The sequence below is a fragment of the Falco rusticolus genome, chromosome 20, assembly GCF_015220075.1.
Source record: "Falco rusticolus isolate bFalRus1 chromosome 20, bFalRus1.pri, whole genome shotgun sequence".
NCBI lineage: Eukaryota > Metazoa > Chordata > Aves > Falconiformes > Falconidae > Falco > Falco rusticolus.
The window spans coordinates 988755-1013582 of NC_051206.1; the positions used below are offsets into that span (position 1 = coordinate 988755).

Below are 24828 nucleotides of genomic sequence, written 5' to 3' on the forward strand. Positions count from 1 at the left end.
TGCTGGTGCAGGGAGTGCCTGCCAGTCCTGGGGCTGTGATGGTGGTGCTGGGCTGAACCAGTGTGCTGGTGCTAGTGCAGTAATGCTGGTGCTGGGGAAGTGATGGTGGTACTGGGGCAGTGATGCTGATACTGGGTTAGTGATGCTGGTACTGGGGCAGTGGTGCTGGTACTGGGGTGGTGATGGCAGTGCTGAAGCGGTGCTGGTGGTACTGGGGTGGTGATGGAGGTGCTGGGGCAGTGATGGTTGTACTGGGTCAGTGATGCTGGTGCTGGGGCACTGATGTTGGTACTGGGCAGGTGATGCCAGTACTGGGGTGGTGATGCTGGTTCTGGGGAAATGATGGCAATGCTGGGGCAGTGCTGGTGGTACTGGGGTGGTGATGCTGGGACTGGGGTGGTGCTGGTGGTACTGGGGCAGTGATGCCGGTGCTGGGGCGGTGCTGGTGGTACTGGTGGTACTGGGGCAGTGATGCCGGTGCTGGGGTGGTGCTGGTGGTACTGGTGGTACTGGGGAAGTGCTGGTGGTACTGGGGTGGTGATGGCAGTGCAGGGGCGGTACTGGTGGTACTGGGGCAGTGATGCCGGTGACGCCACGGGCGGTTGCGGGGGTGTTGTACCCGCTTTCGCCGCTGGGCGGCGCCACAGCTCCACGCGACGCCGGAAGGGGCGTGGCCTCGGTGTGGGGCGCACAGGAGGCGGAAGCGGAAGTGACGTTTCAGGGGCCAGGTTGGGGCTGGCATTGCCGTCATGGTGGGTGGAGGGGGCTCCCTCGTACCGGAGCGGTGAGTGCGGCTCTCCCGGCTTCTCCCTACGCAACTCCGCGGCTTCCCCCCGGCCAGGGGCCTCCCCGGGGCCGCCCCGTGCGGCCGGGTGCTGCCGGGGCGCGGCCGATCGCGTGGCACGGACCGCGGGCCCCGGGCAGCCGTAGCTCAGAGTTCGGGGGGGCGTCGCGGCATGAGGGAGTGAGGGTCCCCGGGCCTGGGCTTTTCAGGGTTTGTGGGCCAGGGGGAGTGCTCAAAGTCTGGGGGGTGTTACAGCATAAGGGGGTAAGGGTCCCCAGGTCAGGAGGTGTTGAGGGTCCCAGGGCTGGGGGAACCCTCAAAGTTTGGGGGCTGTTGTGGCACGGGGAGGTAAGAATCCCCGGATCTGGGGGTGTTGAGGGTCCCAGGGCCAGGGGGAGTGCAGGGCCCAACCCGGGCTCAACTGTTTAATGCCTCCGTGCTGCACGGTGTAGGTGGACCGAGTACATCCCGCTGGGCAGGAGGATGCCGGGCACCCGCTTCATTGCCTTCAAGGTCCCCCTGAAGAAGGTAAGCACCCGCTGACCCGGCCTGTTTGGGGCGGACGGTGGCTGTGGGAAAGGATCACGTTGCGGAGAATCAGTGAGTGAATTTCCTCAAAAAAGTGAGGAAGCGTGTCAGTAGGTTATTTTGTTGTTTATTTTTGGTTAGTGGCTTATAAGCCAGGGCAGAGAGAAGCACAGCAGAGTCATTGCTGTTTGGCTAGGCAGAGCCTGTGGTGGGACTGCGGTGGTGTTTGTGCTGTGAGGGTGACCAGGGAGCGCTTTTGGAGGTTGTTGGCAGCTTTCGGGGTGCTGGCAGCACTGCCCAGGCACCCACCGGTGCTGCCACATGCCCAGAGGCCGTGCATCTCCATGAATGCGGTGCTAAGAGTTGAGTTTCGGGAGCAGAGGCTGCAAGGGGTCAGCATGTGGCACCGCTGCCTGCCCAGCTGTGCCTGGAGGACCCTGCTGCTGTGTGCAGGGGTGAGCTCCGTTCTGGAGCAGTTTGCGTGCTGCAGTTACACCTAAAACAAACCCCGGGTCATGTCTGGGGGGGTTGTGGAGCTTGCTACAGGGAGCAGTGCTCTTGGTTCATCTCTGTTTTAGCTGAAGGCCTATTTTATAATTTTCACCGAAGGAAAACTTCAGTTTCTGGTGTGTTTGTCACACTGCACTGTTCTGCCATAGTATAAAGTCTTCACTCACTCCTGGAAATCCACAGCTGAGCAGACCCAAAGTAGTGAGGGTCTAGACATGTTCTGATTTGGCTCGGTGTAACTTGTGTGTCTGTGTGCATCTGCCTTTCCTCATTGCCCCTGTCCTCCTCTTCAAAGGGATGATCTTTGGGAAGTTCTGAAGCATAAACCCCTTCCCATCGGTCCCAATGCACCTGAGTTTAATGCCTGCTTATAAACATTATTTCCTCTCAGAGCTTTGATCGGAACCTTCATCCAGAGGAAAGATTTTCGCCTCGTGACCTCATTAAGAAAATCAAAGAACAGAAGGAAGAACTGGGCCTGATCATTGACCTGACATACACAACTCGCTACTATGGGCCGGAGGTCAGTCCTGGTCTTACTGTTGGGGAAGTGAAGCTCTGTGTAAGCCTTGATGTTGCTGATAAAGTGGCAGATGTTTCTTGCAAGAAGATAACTTTAAAGAGCGTGAGGCACTCAGATCCTCTGGCAAGGGGATAAGGTAAAGCCTTGCAGGCCCATCGGGATGGGGTTTTCACCCTTGATCAAGTACAAGCCTGAGGTCTTCAACCCTCATTGTGAAGATCCTCTTTGTACCAACCAGCACAAGTTTTGGGCTATCTTAAAACTGGTTTCTATAGGCTGTCCTGAGTGAAGAGCTGATAACAACCAGCTGTGGCTTGTGGTATCGAATGCGTGGATAATTGCTTGGAGAGGTGTTCCAGCCTCCATGTGCTTCATCCCCCCCAGGGAGGAAAGAGCAAAGGCACAAGAAATAAAAATGCAAACATGTTGCTCTGGAATATTGGTAGTATGTCAAGGGAGTGAAGCAGAAGTTCTCTTACCTAAAATTATGTTGATGCTCTTCTGGGCTTAGTTGTAAAGTTTGGCTTCGTATGGCTTGTGGTTCTTGAATTGATAAGGATCCTTGTGCTTTTTCTGGAAATTGACTGATTGTCTTGTAGGAGCTCCCAGCCACACTCTGCTACTCCAAGATCTTTACAATGGGACACGAAATACCGAACAGGCACACCATTTTTCAATTCAATTGCGTGGTAAAAAAGTTCTTGAGAGACAACAAAGACAACGGTAAGTGTGGATTTCCCTTACGTTACTGTTGTTGAGAAGGGCACTGCAAACCTGGAGGTCAGCGATGTTTTAATAAGCAGCATTAATTTCTTTTCCTTCTCTTGGCATGTGAATGACAAGGCAATAAGATTGGTTTGTTATGGTAATGGAATTTACGCTGGCTTGGCTGATAATTTTGGTAGTGATTCAAGCTTTAATTGAGTTTTATCTCTAGACTGGCTGTAAATACTGATCGCTTCTTGGTAGTAGTGTAAGCAGCAAGTTGTTAGTGCTCGGGATAGCTTTGTGTGGAACTCTTCGATATATCTTCCCTGCAGCGAGCTGTGTGACTGTACAGATGAGCTCACAGAAATTTAAATGAGTTAATGAGCTGAATTGGTGGTGCTAATTAGACAGAAATACAGTGATGTTGTTGTGTGGTCATTTCTGTTTACGCTGGTGTCCCTGTTGGAGGGCGAATGCAGATGGGCTTGTTGGGGTGGGATTTTGGAGAAGGAGCACTTTGATATAACCTGGTGGTTCTGTGTTACAGATAAACTCATCGGAGTTCATTGCACGCACGGCTTGAACAGAACTGGCTACCTGGTTTGCAGGTGAGCTGTCCTTAAATGGTGTTAAATGGTGGCATGGCTGGCTGCTTCTTGCTCCAGGAGGAAATAGCATTGCCCCAGTAAAACACGAGTTAAGTGATCTGCATCATCCTGGATTTGAAGCTTTGAGGAGGTTGTAGTTAGGGGTTACTTCTTTATCCACGTTTCAGCAGACCGAATGCTGATACTCCATTCTGGCGTGTAAATAGAAGCTGTAAAAACTTCCCGGTGAAAACTCTTTGGTTTTGAATCATCGCTAACCTGTCAATGTTGCCGTAGCCAGCTGTGTAATTAGCAATTTCTTGCTCATCTGTTCAGGTACTTGATTGATGTTGAAGGTATGGAGCCGAATACTGCAATAGAGTGTACGTATGTGTACGTTCTTCTTTGGATGCAGAATGTTTGTCATGGCCTTGTGGTTTTCAGATGGTCAAAAGGTTTGGGCTGGCTCTGGGGGCGGGGTAACTGTGTTTTAGCAATGCGTGTGTGTTTTCCTGTCATGTGGAATGGGAGCTGGAGGAAGGGAAGTGCTGGGGGTTCCTCGAGGTGATTGGAAGGAAGGAATTAAGTTTCGTGGAGCTAAGCAGGGCTGTGTGAACATGGGGGACACTGTGAGCGCAGGTCGGATGGTGCCACGCTGCAGCTCTGCCTGCGTGTCCGCCTTGACACGGGCTGTCGTGTGAAGGGTGGTACGCTGCGCGGGGTCACCCTGCGTGACCTGAGTGTGGAAGTCTGGGTTGAAGGGGTTAAAACCCTTCTAAAGGGTTTAAGCCCTCTGCAGCCCTGGAGGTGACTTGTACAGGGCGATGTTATGACTCAGCCCTGTCTCTCTCCAGTGTTCAACAGAGCTCGGGGGCATCCTATAGAGAGAACCAACTATATCCAAGATCTTCGGAAGAGAGCTGTAAAAAAGTAAGTCTTTTTGTGTGCGTTAGTCCCTGTGCCCAGGGAGAGCTGCTGTCAAGCAGCAAGTGTTAAAAGTGACTAGTTCCTAGGAAGGGAGGTGGAATGGGCCAGTGGGCATGGAGGAAGGTGGGCAGTTAGGAGACCTGGGTTTAAAGAGAGCAGCAGGCCTGCTGCCCTTCCTTTTTTGGGGGAACAGTGATGCAAAGGGGCGGTTTTAAGTGTAAAAGAGCTGTTGTGATTGCGCAGTGAATGGTTTGTGGACACATTCAAAGCATACGGAATTCTTTTTAAGGAACTGTGGACTACAGAATTTGGGCTCAGGCCCCTTCAGAGAAAAAGCCGGCACTATACCAAACACCAAAAAGCAGATGGCTAAACATCACCCACATCGTTCGAACCAAGCTGCCTTAGCAGTGCCCAGGTAGGTGTTTGCTTTTTGCCTCTGTGCGTGCCGTACAGCTGAGCAGGTGCAACGGAACGAGCTGCTTTATCATTTTTAAGAAACTTAAACTTGGATTTTTACAAGCTGCCCCTCACACAAGAGCGCCTGTTGCCTTCCTATCTTTGTGGTGGGGAAAACAACCTCGCTGAAACTTGTCTAGAGCCTACATATCACTGAATCACGGAATGGTTGAGCTTGGAAGGGACCTCTGGAGACCATCTGGCTCAGCCCCCTCTGAAAACAGATCCTTCTAGAGCAGGTGACACGGCGGCATGTCCAGGCGGGTGGGAGTGTCTCCAGAGAAGGAGACTCCTGCCTGTGGCCCCTTGTCTTGTTGCTGGGCACCACTGAAAAGAGCCTGGCTCTCTCCTCTTGACACTCACCCTTAAGATATTTGGAGACATTGATAAGATCCTCTTGCAGTCTTCTCTTCTCCAGGCTGAGCAGGCTCAGCTCGCTCAGCCGTTCCTCCTCAGGGAGGCGTTGAAATGTTCCTTGTGTCTACAGCAGCAAAGCTCTTTGCCTCCAGATAATGTACATTGCCTGTAGATGCAGAATCACATAACTGACAAGTTCCCAAAGGGGCTAAAATGTTCTCAAGCTGAGAGATTTCACAGGTTGTGAATCAGGTGCCTGAGAGTGAAGCGATACCTCTCTGTTCTAGGCTTCTCCCATCTCAGCCGGGGTGGCGGGGGGGGGGGGGGGGGGGGGGCAGTGAATGCAGGTAAAGAGCTTCCTCGTACTGTGGGGCACTTGTCCTATGTGGGAGCTGACCTCTGGCAGCTGCTGTGGGGCAGCTCCAGAAACCATCTGGGGAGCAGACAAGTGGGAGCTTCTCACAGAGCAGTGGCTTGTTCAGCCCCGCTCTTCAGGGGCATACAGAACGTTCCTGGCTGAAACTTCCCTTACGGTAAGAAATTGGCACATAGGAAATAAGCTGCTAGCTGGGCGGTTTCCTGGGTGTCGCATCATTGAGGCTGAAGCAGAAGGGTGAAGCCGGAGGGGCCGAGGGGATTCGCAGCCAGCCCTTCCAGGCTCCGCGTACGGAGAGACTGAACGTGGCCACAACTCCTGCTACTGACTTCCAAATTTTCTTCCAGAAACTCCAGCAGCACCAAGAAGAAACGTAGGCGAGGCGCCAAGGGGCAGGCAGCGCACCAGGAGCTGGCGCACGGGGTGATGGAGCAAAGGTGGCCGTATGGTTTGGCAGCGAGGAACTGTTGGGTTTCACCACCTGCTAACGAGTGGCACAATGGACTCTGCTTTCCCACCCAGAGCCCCCACTTCTGCCCGGCCCAGGAAACACAAGCTTCCAGGAAACGCCGGCGCCGGCGTAGGAAGCCCGTTGTGACAGCGTAGGGAATGTTGTACAAAAGTTTGGCCAGGGCCACCGCGTCCTCGCGCTGGAGGAGCTCCGCGATGGCTCTCTCACCGCTTTGCTGTATCAGGAACTGCAAATGCAGGTGTTCTTAACTTAACATGGCTCTATTTTTTGTTTATTATTATTCTTTTTTTCTTTCCCCCATCCCCCTTCTTGGTATTTTTACCAATCTCAGAGATTTTTTTTTTAATCGGAAGTTGTACTGGGGTCATAGCTCTGCTCCGCGAGGGATGCAGAGGACAAATATGGACCCAAACAGAGCTGGAATAATCCTAAAGAAACATCCTCAGGAGCATCCCTTACACCTTCAACACCAAAGGGCTTTTCCTTGATTTCCTCACCACAAACCCAGAAACAAGATTTGGCCTGAAACTAGATGATTTGATTGATTTTTTTATTTTTTATTTTTTTCTTTTCACCCACTTCGGCCAAGTAAAGGTCCGCGGTGCTCGAGGGCCGGCTGCAGAGCAGTTCTTTTCCCCTGGGCGGGCGCAGCCGAGCAGGGGGGGTTGGGCAGTGGGCTCCGGCCTCACGGCGGCACCGTTTTGAGGTGAGAACGGGTGGGTTTGGGGGCGGACAGGGCGCTGCGCCGCCGGGAGGGCGCTGCCGCTTTAAGGGTGAGGGCCGGCTCTGACGTCACGGACCCAGCCTTCCGCTAAAGGACCGGAAGGGGCGGCTCGGCCGGGCGGAAGTGGGTGGTGTCGGTGGTGGCGTGCCCGGATGTTGCAGCGGGTCCTGATTGGTTGCTGAAATCGAGGTGGGGCGGTGCTATCGGCGTTTTGGCAACAACCCGGAAGCGCTGAGGGCAGCTGGCGGCCTCCGGGCGGCAGGTCAGCACCGGGCCCGCGGTCAGGGCCGGCGGGGGCCCCCCCCCCCCAGCTTCAGCCGGGGCCTGGGGGGGGAAGGCGGCTTGGGGGGACCGGGGGGGATCCCCCTCCTCTCCTGGGGGGCCGGGCCTGGCGGCTCCGGTGGAGGGGGTGGCCTCGTATCGGCTTTTCGTTCGCGGGGCTCCGGTCAGGGGGGCTTTGGCCGTGGGTGTTTTTTCCCTTAGGAAGGGGGACCCGGCTTGGCCCCCCCCCCCCCCCTTCTGTGTTCTGGGGGGCTGGAGGACCGTGGGGGCTTTGGCTGGGCGACCCTCTATTCGTATTTTGATTTTTTTGGGGGGGCTGTTGGGTTATTTTCGGAAAGGGAAGGAAGGGGGAGGCTGTTCGGGCAGGGACAGGCAGACCTGGGGGGCTCCTCTGCTCTCCCTTGCAGGGGAGGGGCTGTGGGAGTTCTGGAGGGCTCTAATTTGGGGTGGGGTGTCTTCGACTGTCTTGCTGTGGGAATTGACTGGGGGAGGGGCTGTAGTCTGGGGTCTTGCAGCTCAGGGAGCGGGGGTGTTTTGGGCACTTTGTGTTGAGGAATGCTGTGGAAAGTAGAGGAAGCTCTGGGCTGGGGGCACTGGGAGTTACAGCGTGTGGGTGCTGTCTGTTCTCTCTGGGGGGAGAAGGACTGTGGAACTTGGGGGGAGGGAGCTTTGGTTTGGGGAGGTGACTGAGCTCTGGCTTGAGGGAGCAACTGACCCCCCACCCCGGTAGAAGCACTGGTGAGGAGGAGAAGCTGAAGCCCACTGAGCTGTGGCTGTCACACCCTGTGAGTGAGCACTTTGGCACAGCAGCCTCTTGCAGGACAGAATCCCGCAGTCCTTAGTTAGGGTGAGAGGCCTGTGGAGGCCCCTTCGGGATGCGGGCTGGGACACATGGGCCTGCCTGCCTTAAAAAGGGGCTTCTGCTCCCGAGTAGCCCCAAAAGGCAACTCCTCAGGTGGTGCTTAGCTCAGCTCAGGACCTTTCCCCTGTTTAGGAAGGAGCTGTGGGAAGTTGTGGGGTTGCACATGTGGCAGTCGCGTTGCTGGAAGGCTTGCAAGGTGCTCTGGATTCAGCGTTGTGATTTCATAGGGCATTTAACCCTTACACTGGTCCAGGTGACTTTTCCAGGGGGAAAATGACTTTTTTGGTGTAGGGGGAAGAGCATTGTGGAGGGTTTCTGGGCTTGCAGCCCTCAGACAGTCTCAGTGCTTCCTCCACTTCAAATTTATCAACTTGTGTGACAGGGCTGTGGGTGAGAAGGGGTTTGTCGGGACCAAGCGGGAGGCAGATGCACGGATCAGGTCGAGGTGCATTCCTGGGGTGACGGGTGTGCCTCCCGCAGCGCAGGGGAGAAACGGGTTGCGACTGTGCCTGGGCCAGAGCAATTTGGGATTGAGCTTGTTGGGTAAGGACAGCTCTGCTGAGCGGCAGTGGCTGGAAGGATGGCCTTCAGCTCTGTCCTTGTCTCACCGCTGTGTAAGCGAAACAGTGAACACTGCAGTGTCGAAACCTCACATAAAGCTGCTTCTGCTCGAGCCTGAATGAAATTCTTTAGCCATCTCACCCCGGATGAGTGACCAGCACTAGTTTTGTTCTGTGGAGAGAAAACTGAAAAGGAATCGTTGCTTTGGGTAGGATTTGGATGGATCAAACTCCAGCTTGAAATCATTTGCCAAGGACTGATCTTGAATTTGTGGCTGCCTTCCAGGTTGGTAAAGGTAAATAGCCAAACGCTGTGCCCAAAAAGAGCTGGGCTTCTCCCAGATTCCTCCCTCAGGACCTAGCTTGGCTCGTGTATTAAACACTTTTCTGCTGAGGCAGGGTGATCCTATCAAGGAAAGACAGTCCTCAGGAAGCTGGATGAGTTATCTGGTTTATGCTGGTTTTGATACACTTGATTTTCCTCTCACTACAGAGTTCGTCAGCCTTGTAGCAGCTTTGATGTGTGTTGTTATGCCTGACCACGCCGACGTCAGCCTCCCACCGGAGGAGCGAGTACGAAGACTGATCCAGGTGGGAAGCGCCGTGGAAGTGAATGAGGACATCCCACCACGACGCTACTACCGCTCCGGTGTGGAAATCCTCCGCATGGCAACCGTTTACTCGGAGGAAGGCAATATCGAGCATGCCTTTATTTTGTACAACAAATATATCACGTAAGAGCAGCGTTGCTTCGTTTGCAAGTCACCTGTGTCAATACAAGGGGTTGTGGGTTTGGTGCTGCATGTTTTGAGCGTGTCTAAACACTGGAGTCTTGCTGAGCTGGAAGAACTGGGTTCTATCCAGAGCTCTGCTCCTTTGGAATTTCGTTTCCCACAGAGGTGAGGATGCAGCTGCTTAGACTGAACAGATGTTGTAAAGGTGTTGAGGTACAAACCCGCAAACGCCGCTCACTTCTTTGCAGGAGGTTTGTAAAAGTTCCCTTTGAAGCCAGGCTGAATTTGTATTTCTCTGCCCCTGCGCTAGTGGAGACTCCTGTCAGCAGGAGGGAGGTTTCCTCCCTGGATGTCAAAGCTTCCTGGTGTTTTATCACTGCAGAGTGGTTAGATTGGCCTCGATTGTCGCTAGGTTGGCCGTAACATCGTATGAACTGGCAAGGACCTGTGGTCAAGGATCTCAGTATTTGGTATCTACCTGGAAAGGATCTAGGCTGGTTGGCGGCTTCTCTAATAAACCAGCTTCGGAGGAAAAGCCTGCTTTACACTTAAGTTACTCCAGCCTTTTACAGCAGGTAGTGAGGTCCTCCTGTGGGTACAGGGACCAGCTGTAGTTTTAGTTTTACACCTTGGAAAGAATCTAATCTGCTTCCCCCCGGCACAAACACACACACATACACCCGAGCCCTTCTCGGGAGGGACGTGGGGAAGAGTTCTGGGTCCAAAGAACCTGATTCTGCTCAGCCGGTGAGTTCCTTGAGTACTGAGGACCCTTCTAGAAAGCCCCAGATTGTATATAAGCCCAGCCAACTCCCTGTTTGGTGTTTCAGCTGCTGCGTCTCCAGCTGTAGCATCTACATTCCATGTAGACAAGTGCAGGGCTGCATATTCTTGCTGTCACCTCTGCAGCTGCCCAGAAATGAGCCATCTTGGGTCTGAAACCCCAGTGGAGCGTACACTGTGGTGGTGTGGTGTCAGGTCTGGATTGTGTCTGAGCAGCCCAGAGTACGAGCGGAGTAAACAAGTGCCTCTCTGTCAGCCGTGCCCGTTGGTGTTTAATGGGCTGAAAACTGTGATTCTCAGAAAATATCCCCGTGGCACAGTGTGTCCCGTTCCTGTAGGCTTTTTGGCTAAGAGCCTGGCCCTCCCACATTCACTCAGTGCCACTCTGGTATGGTCTGTGCCGTGCCCACGCTACCTGTTTATCCAGAATGTGGTTGGCATCTCCGTGGGCACTTTCTCTCCCTGCCCCCGTGTGCAGGGTTCCTGCCCCTTAAATCCAACACATTTTTCTCTGGTTAGCTTTTCTTCCTGCCTTGCACTTCCTGAGCTTTTATGGGCATCATAGAGAGCGCCCTGGGCGGCTGCACAGGGAGCTGGGAAGTGTAAAACCCTTGGGAAGGTTTCCAGGCTGGTTACGTAGCCAGGGCTGAAGGAGAAACTCTTTAACTAAACAAATGAACGAAAAGTGCCTTTGTTATAGCAGTGATAGGTGCTGGCGTGTTTTCTCTTCAGCAGCTTTCAGATGCTCGTGGCTTTTACGTTACCCTGGCTGCTGGCTGCCAGGTAGGTGGAAAAACTTTCCCTTGGCGCTATTTCTCCAGTGTGGACGAATACGAGCTGTTGCCCAGGATTGTCCAAAGAGATGAACTCAATGTCACAGTCATTCCTTTAAACGAAGGTGTGAAGCTGTAGCTCAAGCAGGAGGCTTGGTGTAGGGTTTTCTACGTGTCCTTCCCCAAGGGGCATGATCCAGAAGGCAAGAGCGAGGCACTGGTAATGAGAGGCTCTCATGGGACATGTTCTGCTCTCCTGTTTCTAGAAAGGGGATCGGAATTCTTCACCTGGTGCTTCAGCCCACGCCTGCAGCCAGCGCTGTGGCCGTCCTTTCTCAGAGCCCGGCTGCGTGGCCTTAGTGCAGGCGCTTCCCACATGGGGCTGCACCTCTGGGAAGGAGAGAACTCCAGCCCCGGAGGCACGTGAGAGGCTCTTTGCTCGGTGCGTTTGGTGGGAGCGACCGCATCGTCCTTGGGAGCGAGAAGCTGGATTTCTCTTTATTTCCCGATACAGCGCTCCCCAGGGCTGATCTTAAGGCCTGAATTACGGGGTGAGGTCTGTGTTGTGGTGCCTGATTTGGGGAGCCATCGGGTTTGAGACAATCTTGTCTAGACATGGGGTAATCTCCAGATGGATCTGCACTCAGATTCCCATTGAGGCAGCCAGTTCCCCGTTTGGCCTCTGGCCACCTGCTCAGTCTCGCACAGGTCATTTTGCTGCACAGCACCTCTCACAGCGCCACCGGGCTGGACTTACAACGCACTTCTCTTGTCACCTTGTGAGGCATCTGCTTGTTTGTCTTCTTGAACAGCTGCTTCTGCTTTGATGCGAGCAGATGTTTTCCCTGAATCGACATCAGGCACGCTAGGTTTGATTTTTGCTAGGGCCAAATAAGAAAAGAAAAAAAGAATTTTCTGTGGTGTTTGGGCTCCTGGTTTGCCTGCGTGGCTGCGAGCTGCTAAGATTGGCTCCAGGGGTTTGTGTGGGGTGTTCCAAGGGACTCGAGAGATGCTGGCTTGGCGTGCGTGCCGTAGCAGTGCTTAAAAATAGCCTGTGATGTGGCTGCTGGGTGCCAGACAGCTGCTGCTCATAGTGGACTTGGGAACAGGCAGAGGTTTTGAACAAGCCCAAAAACTCCTGGCGATCGGAGCGGCAGGTTTCAGTCTTGCCAAGCCTCAGCTGGGCTGTCGATAGGAAACGTGAACCATTCCTGCCCTTCCTCTGCCTCCAGCCCCAGCCTGCCGCTGCCTGGTCTTGCCCCAGGGTTTCCTCTGGCTGTCTGAGTCCTCCTCTCATCCTGCTGCCCACTTTTTCCCCCCCTTCCTAACTTGTGGAAACCCAGCTGTCTCTGCTGCTTTTTCCATCCTCCCTAGGCCAGCATCTGCTCTTAATCCTTCTTAATTAATCCCTTCCATTTTAATCTGCTAGTTATTGGCAATGATCACAGCCTTGTTTTGTCTCCTCGACACAGTGACCTACTTCGCAAGCACCAGCCGGGAGCGGGAACCTTGCTGGGCGTTTCGGATGGAGCAACGGCTTCTCCGTGGCTCCAGGCTGTGACGTGGTTATGCTGATCCTGTGGTCTCTGGCGAGAGCATCCTCACGCTTTCCGTGGAAACCAGGAGCATTCAGTGTTGCAAAAAGTCCTCCTTTTTCCCAGAGGACTGAGGTTTTGAAGCAGCTGGCTTTATTTACTGCGCACACACAGGCTTCTCAGCATGAAGAGTGCTCTCACTCTGTCTCCCCTGCGTCTTGCCCGCTTGGCTCTGCTTGGTTTGTTTGCGCTGCTCCCTGGGGCACATTCTAGTCCTCGCTACCCTTATTCCTTGTGCCTGGGCCCGAGGCTGCTCTCTAAAGCAGCTCCTTCGGATGCTGAAGCGGTGTATCAAGGCAGGCAGGGGGGTTGCATTGTGCCTACAGGCTTTGTGGAAGCTCGGAGCAAGCACAGCTCCGCTTGCAGGAGACAAGGACCCAGCTAAGCTCGCCAGGAGCTCACCCTGAGCATGCAGTCGTCTGATGCGCCACTGGGGACTTGTCCAGAGCTAATTCAGGGATGCCTCAAGCCTGGAGAGCCTCCTAACGCTGAGCCAGAGTGAATTGCCCAATATTTGTAGGCTTTGTTCCTTGTTCTAGTGCTTGCAGTACTCTTTCTCTGCATCTTCACTGCTGTGTCCTTCAGAGCTCCTTGGAAGGCGGGGGAACAGTTATCCTGTTCGTAGAGAAGCCGAAGATTAACCCGCTCGTCATCGTGGTGGGAGCGGGATGATGTTGAGCTCATTCTTGATGTTCCTCCCAGAAATCTGCCCAGAAATAGATCCCTGCTGCCTGAAATATTGCCCTGACCTTCCAGGATGGTCGGGCCACAGAGCTGAAAGGCTCCAGATGCCGCAGCTGGGGATGTTGTGAACTTGCTTTTAGCTTACCTGCAAGTTTTCCCTTTTCAAAGTCTGAGTTAATTTCCCCACCTCTTGCACAAACTCTTCCTCCGTACAGAAGGACAGTGTGAGCACTGAGTCAGCCAAGTCCTTGAGCTTCTGTGTAATCCCCTGGGATGCTCGCAGAGGCGTAGGCAGGTGCCCAAGGACCTTCCTGAATCGCTACCAGTGTCCTTGGTGGTTTAGACTGGCTTATTAATGGTTCTGTTCAAAACAAATGTATTTATCCCTGAGGATCACCTCCAAAGTCCAGGTGGAAGAAAAAAACCTCCTGAGTGAGGTGCTCCCCTGGGACTGAACAAGATCTCCTGTGTGCCGTGAGGAGCTCAGAAAGCTGTTATATGATGATTTCCTGCAGAAAGGCAGATGACTATCCTGATTGCGGGCAGCATAGGGCCCGGGGAGGTGGCGGAGCAAGGGGATGGTGCTGGAGGGAAATGAGCTGTACCCCCAAAATGCTGCTTATTGTTTTGTGTTTGTCCCTTTCTGCTGTGATTCCGAAATCGCCACTCAGCAGGCGGCTGGTAACAGCATGGACAAGGATCTGGAGTTCTGTGGGCAAAGCAGAAAACTCTGCAGTGAGCTTTGCTTTGGACAAGTGTAATTTTAAAGGCAGGATAGAAGGGAAACCAACCTTGAATTATATTTCTGTGGAAGGGGGGGGTAAGGCAGCGGTTTTACTGACGTGGTCTAGCTGGCTTTCCTGCTGGAATTGCAAATCTCTGTTTTGAAAGCTGAAGTTTCCTTGAAGGGAATGCTTTTTGCTGGTTACCTTTTGCTTTTAGAAGTAGTCTAGGATTGCGGAGGCTCTGCAGTGCATAGACTTTTTCTGCCTCAAGCTAATGTTCCCCTTTAACGTAGCTTCTCTCCTGTGTTTACAGGCTCTTCATTGAGAAGCTGCCACAGCACCGTGATTACAAAACTGCCGTCATACCCGAAAAGAGGGAGACAGTGAAAGTAAGTAGGAACGTCACCAAGTCCCTAATGGCTGTGGTCGGAAATGCTTTGGGGTCATCACCCTGGAGGTTTTTCATGGCTCTGGACTGAGTGATCCACACAAATGCTGAGAAGCCTTGGCTTGGCCAGGCAGCCCTGACCCCTTGGGTTTGGGTTCTTCTTACCCTGTTGTACTTGTGCTGGGCTGGCTGTGATTGTCCAGTTTACGTTCTGCTGAGCACTGGGGTGTCCTTTCTTTCCTGTTAAACTCCCTGCTTGTTAAAGACCACTTCGCTTTGCCATGCGTGGGGGCTGGATGCTCACTGCAGTGGCTCTCGAGGGATTTGCCAGGGGATCCTTGGAAATTGCTCACAACCACGAGGAGCTACCACTCCTCTGCTCAACAATGAGCAGAAGCGAAGGACGACGTTGCGTAAGCTCTTGCTCGGTGTTGTTGAGGGTGCTGTCCGTGCCACCCAGCTACACCGCGCCTGGCTGCAGCCTGTCCACCCGTGGTGCTGGAGCTGCTCAGCTCTTTCTGCCTCGTGAACGAGTAGATGGTTTATCACCTCTGGGTGCTAGACGTCCATTGAGTCTTGTTTCTCTTGCCTTGGGGCTATCACACTCCTACAACCGTGTTTCCTCCCTCCAGAAACTGAAAGAAGTAGCCTTCCCCAGAGCTGAAGAGCTCAAGGAGGAGCTGTTAAAGAGGTACGCCAAGGACTATGCTAAGTACAAGGAGCAGAAGGTGAGTGAGAGGAGACTGGAGGCCTGTGCTCCCCAGAAGGAGCCTCCCTCAGCCGCAAAGGGTTTGGAAGAGGGCAGGTCTCCAGGGCTCCCTGGGTGCTCGGAAATGCCATGCGTGGGTAGCGCCGGCTTGCAGGGTGCCACCTTGTCACCTGAGCAGAGGGCTGTCCCCATCACTGATGCCGTTATGGAGGTGAATCTGTCATGGGTGTCCCTGCATCCCTCTTTGTTGAGCATCCTGGAGGCAGTCTGAGCCGGGGCTGTGGTTGGCTTGCTTGTTTTCTCTTTGTCCCAACATGAGGTCTGGGTCTTATGATCCAGAAAACTCAGCAGGCGGCTGGTAACAGCACGGACAAGGATCTGGAGTTCCGTGGGCAAAGCAGAAAACTCTGCAGTGAGCTTTGCTTTGGACAAGTGTAATTTTAAAGGCAGGATAGAAGGGAAACCAACCTTGAATTATATTTCTGTGGAAGGGGGGGGGGGGGTAAGGCAGCGGTTTTACTGACATGGTCTAGCTGGCTTTCCTGCTGGAATTGCAGATCTGTTTTGAAAGCTGAAGTTTCCTTGAAGGGAATGCTTTTTGCTGGTTACCTTTTGCTTCTAGAAGTAGTCTAGGATTGCGGGGGCTCTGCAGTGCATAGACTTTTTCTGCCTCAAGCTAATGTTCCCCTGTTTGCTGGTGTCCCTTGGTGTATTTCTCCTTGTAGAAGGCGGAGGAAGAGGAATTTGCACGCAATTTGGCTTTGCAGCAGCAGCTAGAAGAGGAGAGGAATCGGGTAGCCCTGATGAAGCAGCAGCAGGCAGAGCAAGAGCAGTTTCATGCCTTTGAGGAGATGATTCGACGACAGGAGCTGGAGAAGGAACGTCTAAAGATAGTGCAGGAATTTGGAAAGCCAGAGCAGAGTCCCGAGTCTCTGGATGGACCCCTCATCCCTGGCGTGGAAAAGCCTCCGACTGATTTAATCCCAAAGGTTCCCGTCTCTCCAGTTCACCCTGCAAGTCCATCAGCGGGGACTGTCTCATCCAAACCTCCTGTTGTGGACAGATCTTTGAAACCCAATGCTCTGGGGAACACGGAAACCAGTTAGTACCTCCCAGTGCACCCTTCTCCCTTGCTGGGACTGAGCCAAACACTGCTGAGGAGCTGATTGCTCTGGGAGGCTCTTGGAAGTATCTGGTCATGGTTCCGGCCCTTCCAGGGGTGTGACCTTCCAGGTCACTGGATGTTCTCCCTGTTGGCCAGTAATGGTTTGCAGGGCTTCTTTTTCTCTCCCCCCCCCAACCAAATTCTTCTTTTTCTCTCCCCCCCCAAACAAATTCTTCTTTTTCTCTCCCCCCCGCCCCGACCAAATTCTTCTTTTTCTAACCCCCCTCCCTGCCCCAACCAAATTCTTCTTTTTCTCTCCCCCCCCCAAACAAATTCTTCTTTTTCTCTCCCCCCGCCCCGACCAAATTCTTCTTTTTCTAACCCCCCTCCCTGCCCCAACCAAATTCTTCTTTTTCTCTCCCCCCCAAACAAATTCTTCTTTTTCTCTCCCCCCGCCCCGACCAAATTCTTCTTTTTCTAACCCCCCTCCCTGCCCCAACCAAATTCTTCTTTTTCTCTCCCCCCCCAAACAAATTCTTCTTTTTCTCTCCCCCCGCCCCGACCAAATTCTTCTTTTTCTAACCCCCCTCCCTGCCCCAACCAAATTCTTCTTTTTCTCTCCCCCCCCAAACAAATTCTTCTTTTTCTCTCCCCCGCCCCGACCAAATTCTTCTTTTTCTAACCCCCCTCCCTGCCCCAACCAAATTCTTCTTTTTCTCTCCCCCCCCAAACAAATTCTTCTTTTTCTCTCCCCCCGCCCCGACCAAATTCTTCTTTTTCTAACCCCCCTCCCTGCCCCAACCAAATTCTTCTTTTTCTCTCCCCCCCCAAACAAATTCTTCTTTTTCTCTCCCCCCGCCCCGACCAAATTCTTCTTTTTCTAACCCCCCTCCCTGCCCCAACCAAATTCTTCTTTTTCTCTCCCCCCCCCAAACAAATTCTTCTTTTTCTCTCCCCCCGCCCCGACCAAATTCTTCTTTTTTCTAACCCCCCTCCCTGCCCCAACCAAATTCTTCTTTTTCTCTCCCCCCCCAAACAAATTCTTCTTTTTTCTCTCCACCCGCCCCGACCAAATTCTTCTTTTTCTAACCCCCCTCCCTGCCCCAACCAATTCTTCTTTTTCTCTCCCCCCCCCCAAACAAATTCTTCTTTTTCTCTCCCCCCGCCCCGACCAAATTCTTCTTTTTCTAACCCCCTCCCTGCCCCCACCAAATTCTTCTTTTTCTCTCCCCCCCCCAAACAAATTCTTCTTTTCTCTCCCCCCGCCCCGACCAAATTCTCTTTTTCTAACCCCCCTCCCTGCCCCCACCAAATTCTTCTTTTTCTCTCCCCCCCCAAACAAATTCTTCTTTTTCTCTCCCCCTGCCCCGACCAAATTCTTCTTTTTCTAACCCCCCTCCCTGCCCCGACCAAATTCTTCTTTTTCTCTCCCCCCGCCCCGACCAAATTCTTCTTTTTCTCTCCCCCCGCCCCGACCAAATTCTTCTTTTTCTCTCCCCCCCCCAACCAAATTCTTCTTTTTCTCTCCCCTCGCCCCGACCAAATTCTTCTTTTTCTAACCCCCCTCCCTGCCCCCACCAAATTCTTCTTTTTCTAAACCCCCACCCCCGCCCCGACCAAATTCTTCTTTTTCTAAACCCCCCCCCCCGCCCCGACCAAATTCTTCTTTTTCTAACCCCCCTCCCTGCCCCCACCAAATTCTTCTTTTTCTAAACCCCCCCCTGCCCCCACCAAATTCTTCTTTTTCTAAACCCCCACCCCCGCCCCGACCAAATTCTTCTTTTTCTAAACCCCCACCCCCGCCCCGACCAAATTCTTCTTTTTCTAAACCCCGCCCCCTGCCCCGACCAAATTCTTCTTTTTCTAAACCCCCCCCCCCTGCCCCGACCAAATTCTTCTTTTTCTAAACGCCCCCCCCGCCCCGACCAAATGATTCTCCTCCAAAATGCTGATTCAGACATTTCCCAATGACTGTTTTTTGACCAGTGATACATCTTAATTCAAATGTGGTTTTTTTTTTGGGGGGGGAGGGGTGGTGGTGTTCATTTTTCTTCACAAAAACTCAGGTTTGACACAACGCTAAAGGTTTCTTTCTCTCTATGTGTCTCTTTGCCCGTTTGGAACGAGGTAGTGGCTGTCCTTTATGAAGTGTCACTGTGACTTCATTTCTCTGTCGCTGTCACTGCCGTTGTAAGGGAGCACTGAACATTTCCAGGCTGAAACGTTTCAGTCTAGTCCCTTCAGGTACCGTTTCTCCGACATCCCCAACTGTCATCACTCGTTGTGCTCCCGTTGTCCCCACAGATGCGAGTATGGATGTCCTCCGCCAGGTCATCGTCCCGAGGGAACTCTGCCAGAAATTCCTCCAGCTGGCTGATGCCAACACGGTCCGGGGTGTGGAGACGTGCGGGATCCTCTGCGGTACCCTGGTAAGGTGATAACCGGGATTAAGACCCCGGGAGCAGCGCGGAGGCGCGGTAACTTTGAAAACAGCTGGAGGACCCTGGGTTTTGCCACGGAAGGCTGTAGTGCAGTTTCACTGATGGCTGAGCTTTCCTGTGGGTGTTAGGGACGATCTGCCCCTCCTTTTCCTCCCTTTTTTAGGATTTCCTCACGCTGAGGTGTCAGGCACCGTGTCCCCACGGGTGTTCAGCTTCCCCTCGCTCCTGTTGATGGCTCTGCTGGGTACCTGCCTCCAGGACCCCCCACGCTGCCGGTGACAGGCGGCCCCGGGGACGTGTCCTTTTGGTACCAGCAGGACTGAGGTGTCCCAGCTATGAGCTAGGACCCTCGCCAAGCCAAGGCTGTGCAAACACCGACTGGAGACAGTTAGTTCTCCCGCAAACAGGTTGCGTGCCCAGGTTTCTATTGGCAGCTCCAGCCTGTCTCCCCTGTGCTGCCCGGGGCTGCTTTGCTTGCAGGAGTTCGCTTTGAAATGAAATGGTTTGCTGTAGCAACTTTCTGCAATCCAGCTGCTCCCAGACACTTGATGATGATTTAATTATGAAGCATCATCTCCTAGTGAGTGGAGAGATTTGCTTCGGTGGGTGGTCAGGACTTCTCTGAGCTCTTGTGGGTTGCTCTGCACATCAGGGGAAACGAAATCAAGCTGTGGGTCATGCTCAGCCTCGGAAAATCCCGTGACGCCTTGGTCAGTAACTTACCCTTCCCATTTCAGTGACTGGTAAATGGACAGTACATCCATGGGATTGTTTCCAGACCTGCTGTTCCCTGGGCTGAGCCCCCGAGTGATGAATGCACAAACACTGCTTTCCCAAAGCTTGGGAAATTACCTTTGCACCAGTGGGCAGCAGCAGCGTTTCTTGCTCTGGGGGGGTGTCAGGTGGGTAACAGCCTCCCCGTGCTGCCTTGCAGATGAGGAACGAATTCACGATAACCCACGTCATCGTTCCCAAGCAGTACGGAGGCCCCGATTATTGCAACACGGAGAACGAAGAGGAGCTCTTCGTCATCCAGGATCAGCACGGCCTTGTTACGCTAGGCTGGATCCACGTGAGTCCCTCGTTCCTGTCGCGCTTCCCAGCTGGTCTTTCAGCCAGGAGGGAAGGGGGTGCGTGGAGCAGGGCTGGTGGAGGAGGATTTACCAGGGGGGGTGGCGTGGAGCGGGCAGCATCCTCCACTGGGGCTTCTCCCCCTCCGCTGCTGGGGCTTCTCCATCGGATCGGTGCAGTCTCAGTCCCTACTTGCGCTGCGGGAGAAATCTAGGCTCGCTTTTAAATTTGGTCCCTCCTTAAAACATCGGGCCCTTTGAAACTGGGGTTTGGGGCATGGAGCTGATGTTTCATCCAGCTGAAAGCTGACTGCAGAGGCACCGTCGGGGCATCCCGAGCTCCTGCTGGCAGCGCAGAGCCTCTCTCGTGGTGCAGCCTTGTAGTAGCGCTACTTTTCACAGACAACTCTGTGCGGCTCTGCCGTAGGATGTGCCAGTTCCAGATTCCTCCGCTGGCTTCAGTGCTGCCCTGCTTGCCTGTCCCCACGGAGCCTTTGGCAGTCGGATCGGTGCCAAGCAAAATGTTTGGTGCTGCTGAGTAATCTCTCGAAAGCAGCAGCTGCCTCACAGGCTCTGACAAATAAAAGCCTGCTGCGTGTGCCTGATGTGTGCGGGGTGTCTGCTTTTGGTGTTAACCCTTCGGTGACAGCCCTGCGACATTCGGGGACCCTCAGGGGTTCCTTTGACCTTCCTGCTGGCCTTGACAACAAAAACGTAACAAGGAAAAGGACAAAGACCTTTCAGCAAGAGTTAGGCGGTGAAATCTTAGCTGTTAGCTGGAGATGGGGAAGGTGGTGGCTGGCTGTGGTCGTCCAACCCTCGGCTGTCTTGGTGGAATGGGATGTTGGACATATGGAGACGTGGAAAGTGCCTCGGTGGTATGTTGCTCCAGGAGTAGCTGTGTGAAGTGCCCTGCAGGGAGACACGCATGAAAGCATGGATGGTGTTTTGCCTTGAAGTATGACTTCACCTGGGATACGGCCAGAAATTTAGAGCTCCTCCTGTACTTTCTCCAACTGAAAAAGAGGAGCAGATGTTTTGGGATGATCCAAACCCATTTGCAGTGTGCAAGCATGTCCTCTGTGCCACCGGCGGAGCTGTGTCTTCCCTGTTGCAACCTTCTCTTGGTAGACGTGGTCCCTTTTGGACCGGTTTTCCAACCGACTTTCTCTTTTCCCTGCGTTTCAGACTCACCCCACGCAGACAGCCTTCCTCTCCAGTGTCGACCTGCACACACACTGCTCCTACCAGATGATGTTGCCGGAGTCCATTGCTATTGTGTGTTCTCCAAAATACCAGGAGTAAGTATGGACGCGGGGTAAGGAATGCCATCCCCTCTGCCTCTCTAGCCTCTGCAGAAGGGATCCAGGGGCTCGGAAGGGATCCAGGGGCTCGGAAGGGATCCAGGGGCTCGGAAGGGATCCAAGGGCTGTTTGCCACGACCTCTCCTCTATCGGATTCCTGGTGTGGGAATAAATAACATGACAAGTCACATAAAGCTTTACCAAAAGAGGCTGGAAGAGCGTCTGTGGTTCGACAGCTCTTCCCAACTGGTTTGGGGGGTCGTGTCCAGGCGATGGGTGCCCACCTGTGAAAGGAGACCAGCCTGTGGCTGCAGGGCTGGGGGGAGGAGTGTCACGGGCAGAGCTGTGTCCCGCAGCGTGCATCTCTGCTCTCGGGGGGAGCAGACTCAGGCACGCTCCTTGAGACCCAGGAGGAGGTGCTTCTATTTGCAGAGGCTTGTGCTACACAGAGTTTGTGTTTATTTGCTCTAGGACGGGGTTTTTCAAGCTGACGGAGCACGGCCTGGAGGAGATCTCTTCCTGCCGACAGAAAGGATTCCACCCACACTCCAAAGACCCCCCTCTCTTCACTGTAAGTCACCCCAGGAGGCAGCGGGGGCTGTGGGACTGTGGGTTGGCGTGTTGGACACTTGAATTTATATCTGGGGGGGGTGGTCCTGGGCTGTGGCCCAGGACAGGAGGGTCAGCATGGCAGGGGCTTGTCTCTTCCTAGGATTGAGGGATTAAAGCTTTTGAACTTGTTAGCGGGTTGGGGGTGCGTGCACAGCACTTCTCTGCAGAAACAGGTCAAGGCAGCAGCGAGGGCTTGTGTTTGAGAGGGAGGTTTGTATTTGTGTCCTGCCGTGGTCTCCGAGGCACCGCGCAGGGCGCTGGTCCGAGAGGGCTGTTGTGTGAAGGGCGCTGGGTGCAGTCGTGTCAGGAGGTGGAGGAGACTCACCTGAGCTGTGGGAACATCTGGATAATCCCTGTCCCCTCTTCCCCTCTCTTCCAGACCTGCAATCACGTGTCCGTTGTCGAGAGAGACGTAGTCCTGATGGATCTCCGATAGGCCTCTTGCCTTAACTGTTTACAGAAAACCATCTACCTTCCACCTAGGCCTAAGGAATTCTATATATTATTTTTTTTCCCCTCCTGTAGCAGACGATTTCTACCGTGTGGTGATCCTTTCCCTTCCTCCCCCAATAACCACGGTGAAATCGGTACCCTGACCTCAGTGGGAGCACATGAAACCTCAGTGCCCAGCATCGGGCTGACAAAGTGGTGCTGAGGTTCCAGGCGCGGAGGAAAAAAGCTAACTGGAGTTTCAAAGACAGAAGTTAACACTGAAGCAATTGTTTAATACTCTAATCTATGGCTTGAACAGCTTTGGGGGGTGGGGGTGGGAGTGTTCCCTGTGATTTGCTGCAACTTTGAGGTGTGGAAACCTCTTCAAGTGCTTTCCAAAGTGGGACTTGCCCAAATTAACCCGTGATTTGTTTCGCCGCTCGCTCTGGGTTGCGGTGGTCTCAGTGCAGCTGGCTGGAGTAGATAAATCTTTGCTGTAGTTTAAGATTGTGCCCTCCCAGCCCCTGTCACCTCACACAAGAGTTTTATCACCGCTGAGCAGGAGCAAATCCTGCTTGCTGGTGCTCAGCACTTTGCCCGGTGAGGCAAAAAAGGGGCTCAGGCTCCTTGGGGAGCCCCTATTTCAGCATTCTGGGGGAGAAGGTACCTGGCTGCAGCAGCGCTTTGCACAAGCTGCGTCGTTCCAGCGGCGTGAGGGGCGTCTGGCAGCTTTATCCCGGGTGTGAGATTCACTCTGGACCTTGTGCCGCCCGGCGAGGGCTTGGCTTCAGCTTGTTGCTGGTGTCACCCTGGAGGAGGCTTTTGGTCCCCTGGCCACAGTGCTGTCACCTGAAGGCTCTACTTCGCCTCTCGGGAGACGGGACTCCAGCAGCTTTTGCCGCTTCGATCCTCAAACGCCACCGTGCCCGATGGCCTCGGCGCTTCTCAGAGCAGCGCGATGTCTGTCCTGGCTGAGAACAAGCACCCCGTGATGTCACGTTTGGCTGGGGACCCCCTCCGAATTACTGCTGGGGGACCACCCCGCGGCCGTTTTCCTTCCCCGCACTCCGCGCTGCATCTCCACCCTCGCTTCTGCCGCCGTGGGGAGGGGAGCAGCGGTGCTGGAAGGTGGAAGCATCTGGGCTCCAAGGGCTGAGCGTGATGCGCAGCGTCTCCACGTCCTCGGGCAGGATGATGACCATCAGCACGTGGCTGCGCGGGGAGGGGGGAGATGGCTGGAGCTGCTTTCCCACCTCCGGCGTGCACGCAGACCTGTTCTCTGTGTCATGTCCTTGTCCTTGGATGTACAAAAATCTGTGGTGTACAGTTTAAGGCAGATGGTTGCGTGATCTTGGCTGGGTTTCTTTTGCTGCTTGGGGTTTGTTTTTTTTTTTTCAAGCTAGATCAGGGGGTTGGAGGGCTCTGGTGAGGTTGAGAGCAGGGAAGGAATCTGTTTATGTAGGGGTTGTGTTTATTTGTGACGGCTACCGCCCTGCCTCCTGCGTGACAAACTGCTGCCACCATCGTTTTTGCGCTCAGTTTTGGAACCCAGCTACCCCCCGCCCCACCCCCCGCCCCCGGCAGTGGGAAGGAAGCAAGTGGACTTCAGGGGCAGCTGTAGAAACTAATTTTCAGACCTGATTTATTTAAACCGTGCTCCAGGGTGGGTTTTGCAGCCTGGGGGTAGGGATGCTCATCCCACAGCCCCGTGCAGGATGGAGCCATCTGCTCTTCACCCTGACGGCCCCCCCCCCCCCACTGCGGGGACGAGAGCCGGGCAAGCCCGTCTTGCAAAGCGGCAATTCCTTCAAACGGACGGCGAATATTTATCTCCACTCCCCATCCCTGAAGGTCTCAGGGCTGAGCTGACCCCAGCATCGAGCAGAGAGCACCAGCCAGGGCGAGGAGCTGGTGGCAAATCACAACTTTGTGTGTAAGTTTGTCCCAGTGACCGATAAAACCCTCGTGGAGAATTTTTGAAATACTCACAGCGCAGCCGGCTGCGAGGGCTGCGTTTCTCACGTCAGCGGCCAGCTGCTGCCTCGCACTCTCTGAGCTGGCGGCTTTTTAATCGCATTTTTTCACTTAAAGTCACTGAGTCATCACTTTTGTGTGGCAGGATGAATGCTGATAGCCTGGCACTGCCGCCTGCGTCCCGCTCACCCTCCCCTCTCTCCAGCTGCCCCAGATGTGACTGTTACATCGTAAAGTTGCTCAGCATGGGGGGTTGAATTTGGTAGGCGCTAAACCCCAACAGAAATAGTTTTTATTTTCTGCAGTGACAGGGGTTGTGTGTTCGGGGGTTTCCTGCAGGCAGGGGGTGATGCTTATCTCTGCCTCGGACTTGGGACCTGACCCAAATCCCTGCCCCGGCTCTCGCTGCCGGGTTGTCCATCCTCTGCGGCAGCCCAAGAGGTTTAAAGCGCGAACGTTACCCTTGTAGGGAGGTGCGGAGGGCCGGGAATTCTGAAATCCCCTGGCAAACCGGGACTTGGCCCCCTCCTCATCCTGCCTTCATCCCAGCGCCAGCCTCGGGGATGCTTGGCGTTCCTCGAGCATCCCAGGGCCGCCGGGCACCCTCCCCAGCGCCCAGCCCCGGCACGGCCGCCGGCTGGATTGGCTGTGGTGGCCAAACGTTGCCTTTTTAGGCTGCACGGCTGCTGCCGCGCCGGCCCAGCTCCAACTGGCCGTGCCGAGGTGCCGAGGGCTGCGTTGGGTACCCGGTGCCTCGGGCTGGGCCGAGGATGGAGGAGCCCCCTGAGCTGGTGCTGCAGTGAGGTCGCAGGGGGATGCCCCGTGGGTTGCTCTGGGTGG

General features: G+C 54.2%; 2 protein-coding genes across 8 annotated transcripts; both read left to right on the forward strand.

Moving 5' to 3' along the window:
* The first annotated feature begins 695 nt into the window (after positions 1-695).
* Positions 696-6759, forward strand: DUSP11 (dual specificity phosphatase 11). The gene is made up of 9 exons (XM_037371483.1): positions 696-784; positions 1237-1312; positions 2214-2345; positions 2945-3068; positions 3601-3661; positions 3977-4023; positions 4495-4570; positions 4857-4985; positions 6107-6759. The coding sequence occupies exons 1-9, from the start codon at positions 750-752 to the stop codon at positions 6363-6365; spliced, it is 939 nt and encodes a 312-aa protein (XP_037227380.1). The 5' UTR covers positions 696-749; the 3' UTR covers positions 6366-6759.
* On the forward strand, positions 6361-23346 carry LOC119140292 (STAM binding protein). 7 transcript variants are annotated; one of them, XM_037371476.1, is made up of 11 exons: positions 7131-7217; positions 8873-8955; positions 9153-9393; positions 14267-14342; positions 14974-15069; positions 15776-16151; positions 18460-18584; positions 19531-19668; positions 20855-20967; positions 21442-21541; positions 21962-23346. In XM_037371476.1, exons 3-11 carry the CDS (start codon positions 9179-9181, stop codon positions 22016-22018), a joined length of 1296 nt encoding a protein of 431 aa, XP_037227373.1. In that variant the 5' UTR covers positions 7131-7217; positions 8873-8955; positions 9153-9178; the 3' UTR covers positions 22019-23346. The 7 variants fall into 7 exon arrangements, with proteins under 7 accessions (XP_037227378.1, XP_037227372.1, XP_037227373.1 ...); XM_037371478.1 differs by having other exon boundaries at positions 8873-8945; XM_037371479.1 differs by lacking the exon at positions 7131-7217 and adding an exon at positions 7699-8022.
* The last annotated feature ends 1482 nt before the right edge of the window (positions 23347-24828 follow it).